Source organism: Apus apus, chromosome W (assembly GCF_020740795.1).
Source record: "Apus apus isolate bApuApu2 chromosome W, bApuApu2.pri.cur, whole genome shotgun sequence".
Taxonomy (NCBI): domain Eukaryota; kingdom Metazoa; phylum Chordata; class Aves; order Apodiformes; family Apodidae; genus Apus; species Apus apus.
Window position 1 is genome coordinate 780,892 of NC_067311.1, and position 7,830 is coordinate 788,721.

Here is a 7,830-nt window from a genome sequence, read left to right on the forward strand (position 1 = left end):
GTTTCCTTTGAAGACAGGTGACACACCAGGACACATCCCCAAGATGTAACGTGTCATTTTGCTAAGTGGTGGCCATGGTTCATCCACAACACATCCTGCTCCCAACAGCCCTGTAAATGGTGGTTAGCACATCCTACCAGCCCCACCACCTCAGTGGGACTATGGGAAGCTTGGGCAATGACTCACGGGAAGGGTGAAGGCATAGATCAACTCGGTTTAAGTGCTGGCTCCACACCTCAGTGGAGTCACCAAGAGAAACATATCCTTTCATGGAGCCCACCAGAGGGCTGCCTGTGGTTCAGCAGGATGGGAAGCAGTCATGAGCTGAAAGGGTTGGTCAACCTCAAGCATGGAGAAGACTTGTTTTCAGAAGAGCTAAGCTGGAAACATGTGGCAAAAGAAGGCTTGTGGGTAGAAGGATAGATGAGAGCTAGCAGGAACATCCAACAAGCAGGATAGACAAGTGGACACAGCACACCTCCCATCAAGGAGCTGGGCCACCTGAGCACCAAATATCTGGAGCACACCAATGCCAAGCACCCAAACACAAAAGCACCCAACTGGTACCACCACCAGTGCCCATATGGGAACATGAGACATAAGGAGGTGATGGCCAGGGTATTCAACCACCTGCTCTGCACCATAAAGAGAGCTGGGGAAGACAGCAAGATGTGTCCCATGGTATCATTGGTGATCTGCTCTAATTGCCAGAGCAGGGTCAGAATGTCCTAACAGCACCACCAGCTTCACATGGCCAAGCACAGGGGACTAAAAGCCAGTCCTAAATAACTGCTCATGGAGGAGAAAATAAATACACCATTAAAAAAAACAATATCACATGAGATTTGGTTAGAAGTGGTGAAGGATGGTGGCATGGCGGGTTGGAAGCACACACCACTGGAGGAGCTGCACCACAATTCCACCACCATCCCACCACTTTGCACCAAGCAGCAGGTTTGGGGCCATATCCTGCAATTAAGGGCTTATATTCCTTAGAGCAAGAGTTTATGGACCTACTTTGCTTATAGTTCTTGGGGACTTATAGTCCAGCCTTTGACATGCATAACTCATTCCCATGACTAACTGGTTTCAGTCAGCTGGAGAAGACTAGCCATGGACAAATCAAGGACAGAAGGAGAGCACAGCTGGAGAAAAGGTCATGTTTCCAGGCTGCAGGTTGTTCTCCAAACCCTCTGGATACCACAGGGAAGGTAAAAAGCAGAACTACCAAATTCTTCACGGCCTTATTGGTAAAACAGGGTGACACATTCAGGAGCATTCAAACAAGGAAAGCCACAAAAACTCATCACCCACCAGCCCCTGGACCTCCCCAGCCCTGCCACCATCTCTAGATGGGTCTCTGCTCATTTCTGAAAGAACAGGCTAAGCCAAAATCCAACCAAGCCCCACTAGATGTGTCTTGCAGCAGACCAGAGGCACACGAGGACAATGGCTTTACACAACCAACTCAAGACACAAAAAGCTCACTGGGAGGTTTTTTTTCCCACTTCTGCTAAACAGCAAAATTCCTCCCTAAAATGTTTTGCAAACATTTCAGGTGACTGGCAAAGCTTGGTGTCCTGCTGCAATAAAAACAGTCATTTTCCTGACCTGAATTGTAGTTCACGCTGGTATTTCTTTGACTGCCTCAAAATACTTCTGTTTGCAGAACAGGTCAAAGAACAGACACCACCACAAAAAACCCAACTCAGGGCTTCACCTACACTACCTGCTGTTTATTATAAGCCAACTAACTCAGAAGGTCCAAAGTCCACCTTCACACTAAAGCTGGACTACTCCTACTCCCATGGCTTCCTTCCCGGATAAATATTGCAGTAAGGATACACGACTCCTTTTTTTTGGTCAAAGCTACAAACTATTTGGTGTGTGAAGTAAAAGTCCAATGTGCCTAAAACTGCATCTCACTATGGTAACCGAGATCAGCTTTAAATATGTATTTATTTTAAATCCAAACACATGTAGACATCTTTCTTGGTCACCAGAAGGGATGCATGTGGTCATGCTCAGGGTTATTTCCTAAACCTGCTTATTGGCAGCAGAGAAGAATAATGGAGCAAAAATCCTCCATTGTAAATACACTCCTCAGTGGCTGCCAGGCTGCCCGTGACAAACACCCTTGGTTAAACTCCTTCCTCAGGGCAAAAAAAGGGTAGGACCAACTCATCCCATCCCATTCCACAAGCCATGTGTTGCCTTGGGCTCTGGACCCACTGCCATCCCCAGGTTTCTATCCTGCACCCTGGAGTTATCCCAGCAAATCGCTGCAACTTGGACTGGTGTCCACTGGGATTTCCTTCCCCAGTTTCTCATCCATAAAACAGTAACAGGGCAGGAATTCTTAAAATTATTTACTCATTCTTCTTACTTTAATTCTTGCTTTAAATTCTTTCTATTTAAAAATATTCTTAATCAAAAGTTCTTAAATTCTTATTCATATTTTTTTAAAAAGACAAGTTGACTAATCTCAACCAGCACAAGTGCCTTAATTGGGAAGCAAGCCCTGACAGAGTCTTTCCCAGGGCTGTGCCCCAGCACCTACACTGAGCTCCATGCTCCTCAGCTTGGTCACTCTCATGCAACCCAGCACACATGCTGTTAAATACACGGCTGAGATGAACAATCACATGAAGAGAAGATAAAAGACAGTTATTTTTGCAGCATGCCCTGCAGTGGGACGTCAGCACATCACTGGCAGAAATCCAGCCATCTCCTGCCCATCGAGGGAGGGAAATGCCCACAAAGCCATCAGCACCCACCTCTCACCTTTCCTGCACCTACTCAGGCCACATAGCCAGTGGATTGAATGTTATCTAGACCCTCAAGTTTAGCTTTGCTTTTCTCTCCTCTGTGCCATCCCTGGGATGCCGAGGAGGTCCCCGCACAGCTGTGGAGGTGGCCATGCCCTCAGCATGGTCCCCAGCTGCAGGGAGCCAGCTCCAGCAATCATGTCTTACATTTCCATGATTTTCTCTCTGTGACTGCAGCTAAAAATGAGGCAGGATCAGGAGGATGTCGATGGATCCAGCTCCTTCGGCAAGACAGCCCCATCTTTCAACAAAAATCCCAGTGTGGGCTCCGAGCTGTCCCTGCACTTTGTGGCATCACCCAGACATCATCTCATAATCTAAAATAAAAAAAGAAAATCCTAAAACTTCAAGTATGACCTGTTTTTCCTAACAGCAGATGCAAACAGCAGAGGCAGGAGTTGAGGAGCTATGCATTCCTAACAGCTCTGCAGCAGAGGTCCGGTGGATGCCCTGGAACTGAATCCCAAACTTTCCATGTCCCTCACACTTATTCCCAGAATTTTTTTTCTACCCAGTACACAGAAATATCTTCTCTGCTCCTTCCAAGCTGCTCCTCAACCCTGAATCAACACACCTGCTAAGAATGAATCCTCCTTGAGCCATGAAGGATAAATCATTTTCAAAAGTTTTATGCCCAAAAGTTTATGCCAATTCATTGACTCAATGTGTGACCACCCTGGCAATATGGAAAAGTTTCTCCCCAGGGTCAGAAACCACCGATTCATCCCAGCTACTTTATTTAATACAACAACTAAGCAAAAACCAGAGAGCTTCTTACACCCAACACTAGCCATTTATTTAAATGCATTGAGTTCTATCATCTATTACAAAAAACTTGGCAAACAGTCATTTTGCACAATGGGAGGGGGGAGGGGAAAAAAAATTATTAGTCAGCATAAAAGCATGACACAGGTTAATTACCTGATCATCAAGTTAGGAATCAATTAACCTGGTTGTTACAACCAGCTCCTAGATAGGGATGACACAGTGCTTGGAGCCAAGCTCCCCCCTTCCCTAGGGATGCTTGTCACCACATCCCTGCACGCAGCCAACGAGATGCTGCAGTCAGCACATGGGAGCAGTTTAGCCACAGCTTTCCTTGTACTCTCCTTCACATCTTCCAAGGGAAAAAGCTTTCCCAAACCTGAGACATGGCTTCTGAAGCGCTCCTGAGAAGGTGAGAGGTCAGCCTGCTCACACACAGCCCTGCTCAATCCAGCAGAGCTGCTGAAATTTTCCCACAGGCTCAAAGGAGGAGCCGCCAGACTCACACTTCAACCTGCATCCATTTGATATCAGTGGCCAAATTAAAAAAAAAAAAAAAAGTGGCAACCCCCAATATTACATAAAAGCTGTCTGCAAAAGGAGTTACAGAGCAGAAATCTGCAGCAAAGTTGAGCCCAGGGAACTGGCAGAGAGATAAAAAGTGGTTCTTTGAGGGGCCTGGTGCCAGCCTGGCAATGTTTCCACACTGACCATGGTTACAGGAGGGATTTAAAACACTAAAAATCTCATTATTACAGTAGATGATGCCAGCAATTTATAGTCTTTCAGCAAAAACTGTTCTGAAGCCAAGCACTCTTCTCGAGGAGCCCCCACCTAACGTTATGGATGGCTTTTCCTAAGCTCCCTCGGCTGCTGCCTGTCCGCAGCCTCGGGAAACAGGGAGAGGGGCTCTCTCCCCATCACTCCCAGCTCCGGACCGGGCAGAGGAGCATGTGAGGGGCTCCTCCAGCAGCAACAGAGCTGCAAAGATCACTCCAGACACAAAGCCCTGGCCGGGGAGAGGGCAGAAAGCCCCAAACCACACAGGCTGCATTCCCAGCCCGCTCCTGCCCAAGAGCACGAACACCCTTCCCGACTATCCCACAGCCACAAGAAAACTCATCAAGAGAGCGATACCTGCTCCAGATCCCAGGTTCTCCTCAGCAATCAGCACCGGAGCTTCCCCTTCTCACAATTCCCACCTTTTTTTTTTTTTTTTTTTTGGGGGGGGGGGCAGCAAATCTGGGTTTTCCTGCGGGAAGGGCCGGCGGGAGAAGCCACCAGCCGCGTTCCCTGCCCGGAGGGAGCAGCTCCCCCGCCAAGGGACGCTGCCCGGCACCTGCAGAACCCACAAGGATTCCGGCCAAGCGGGCACCCCTGGGCAGCGTTCCAGGCAGTTTCTGCACTCCTAAGGACTTGCTTTATCCTCTCCCTCCAGCCTGAGAGGTTAGGAACATGAGGGATTATATAAATATATATATATATTCTGTCAGGATTTGGGGAAGCTCAGGGTGTGCTTTAGCTGCGCCTTCACCTGCCGTGTGACGGAACCCGCGGGGGACGAGGCCAACGCCACAAGAGCCCCGAGTTCCCCCTTCCCTGCACGAAACCAGCCCTGTCGTTCCCCCGGGAGGGGAAAACCCCGGGAGGGAGCGGCCACACCGGGGGGCCCGATCCACCTGCCGGGCCAGGCCGGTCCCGGCGGGGGAAGCCATAAGAAGACGCGGGGTCCCCGCCGCTCCCCCAGCACCTGCTGGCGCTATCCCGGGGGCGCGGAGAAAGTTGCAGGTCCTCTCCGAAACTGCGAAACAACCCACAGAAATACAAGGAAGACCGACCGACACCTCCCGCCCGTCCCGTTTCCTTCCCCCCCCCCATGGCTCACCTTGGTGTAGAGCTGCGCGGCGGACATGGCCGAGGCGGGCAGCGCTAGGCGCGGGGCATGGGGCAGGCGGACCGACAGACCGACCTTTACACCCGCCGCCGCTGGCCGGGGCGCGGGGAAGGGAGCGACGGGAGGAGCCGGAGGAGGAGGAGGCAAAAGCGCTCTGCCTCCGCCGCGCCCCGCTCAGGTATGGGGCGGCTCGGGCGGGCTCGGCGCAACTCGGCTCGGTTCGGCCAGTCTCGGCTCAGCTCGGCTGGACTCGGCTCGGCTTTCCCGCCAAGTGCTCTCCCAGCTCCTCTTCCTGCCGAGGTGTCAGCTCTGCCTCATTGCCTCCCCCCCCATCGGTTTCGATTACTTACTTTTTTAAAATATCTTTTTAGATACAATTTATTTTCTTCCCTTCCTCGGTCCCGGCCGCTTCCTTGCGGGTCCACAAGGAGCCTGCCCTCAGCTCCGGGCAGGGCCCTCCCTGCAGCCTGAGGAGCCACCTCACTGCAGGCACTGAAACACCCCCATTCCTGCTGGGGTTGCGTTTCTGGTTGGTTTCATTCTCCTCCTGCCCCTCAGTTCCCCTTCCTTTCCCGCAGAAGCAGCAGTCATGCAGCCCCAGGCAGGTGCCTGCTGGGGCTGGAGGCTCTGCCATCCCCACCAGCTGCTGGGGATCGGGACCAGCCGGGGGACAAGGAGCGGCTTTCACGGGGTGTCCTTTGCCAGGACTTGCCTGGGACCAGCAGCGTTACCCCCGTCAGCCCACTCATGCCTTCAAGGAATGCGCCAGGGGCAGGTTTTGTCTCTTTTCTCCTGCCTGGAGGTGAAGATGGGACCTGTCTGTGCTCCTGGACCCTGCTTGTGTCTCGTTCCACCCTCCGCCAGCATCAGGAATTGTTTCTTGGGCAGAAAAAGCCAAAACTTGTCCCCAGCTTGTCTGTCCATAGCCAGGCTGCCTCCCTCCATCCCAGGGGAGCATCCCTGGGCTTTTATTTTGTGCCTGAGAAACATGATGCAAATGCAATTTATTCCTAAGTAATCACTATTGCTACTCATTATCATTCCAACTATTTTGCATATTAACTAAGCAGGCAGAAAATGTGCTTATGCTCTGCCACAGCTGTTTACTCCATGAGCAGGGATCCCTCCTCCCGTGGATTCAGGCTGTGCCACTTCCAGGGCACCCACAGCTTCCCTTGAAATCACTGGTGGCATCTCCCCCTCGGCTCCTCATCCCTTGGGGGTGAAACTCTTCCCACTGTGGCATATTTTCCCTCAGTCCTCCCAGGAATCTGGCAAACAGCAGCAGCAATTTAGAGGGAGGACAGCCAGCATCACAGATAACTCTCTTTTTTCCAGCCCTGATGTCCTTGGGGAATCCAAATAAATTGCAGGCAGCTCCGGGGGAAGCTCGGGAAGGAGCAAAGAAGGGGAGGAGAACCTGCACCTTGCCTAGAAATGCCCCTGGGTAACATATTTGACAGCAGAATCTCTGCAAAGCGTCCAAGATGGCTTTGTTGGGCAAACAAGACTTGCTGCTCTCCTTTTATGAAACCAAGATAGGAACTAACCACCCAAAAAGACACACAAAATCCCTGAAGTGTCCCCTAAATGCCGAGTTGTTGGAAATTACCTCGTTTGGAAGGCAGAAGCTTCTTTCCATTTGGGAATCAAAACTTGTATTGATTCCAAAACGGAACAAGCGCTGGCTCTTAAATAGCATTTCATGGTAGCACCTCTTGGGTTAATGTCGAAGGCACGTGGAGGTGAAAATGAACCTAATGCCACTTCTTCTCACCTCTGAGCAGAGCTGCTGGCTTCCTTGCAAGTAGAGGGAGGGTGTTGGAGATGTGTGTGTGCTCCCCCACATGGTCACTGCTCCAAAAATGACAGTCACAGCTTTGAATGTTGATGCAGGAGCAAGTACATTTAACACTGACAGCCCCATCCTGAAATTCCCCATGGAAATACTTCACAGCAGGATCTGAGAGCACAGGTGGCCAGGGCTACAAGAGCTGAGCCAACCTTATTCCTCCAAATCAGGGGCAGTATCTGCCCAGTTCCAAGTAGGTTCAACTCCTTGTGTGGGTTTGCAGGGAAAGGTTTGTGCTTTCCCTGGACACGACACCACCTGTGCAGGGGTCCTGCAAAAATATGGAGCAGCGATTCTGGCAGCTCCCAATGTCATCAGAAATGAGTGGACTGCTGCCAACCACAAGCCCAGGTCCTGAATTTTTGCATGCAGAGTTGTCCCAAGAGACCTTGAAAGCTGGACTTCCCACCTCCTGGGCCCTGCAGAAGTCACCCCGTGCTACGTCTGGGCATGATCCTGGGGTCTGGTGTCACCCTAATCCTGGGCACAGT

The 7,830-nt window shown here is 51.1% G+C and overlaps 1 protein-coding gene across 3 annotated transcripts in view; it reads right to left on the reverse strand.

Annotated features, from left to right (window-relative positions):
* Positions 1-5,532, reverse strand: part of LOC127395156 (unconventional myosin-Vb-like) — a 135,496-nt gene extending 129,964 nt beyond the window's left edge. For all 3 annotated transcript variants that reach the window (XR_007891738.1, XM_051641627.1, XM_051641628.1), the window contains exon 1: positions 5,479-5,532. Coding sequence is in view for 2 of the 3 variants with exons in the window: in XM_051641627.1 (XP_051497587.1) it covers positions 5,479-5,505 (27 nt within the window). In the remaining variant the exon portion in view is untranslated. The remainder of the gene's footprint in view (positions 1-5,478) is intronic.
* Positions 5,533-7,830: the final 2,298 nt, after the last annotated feature.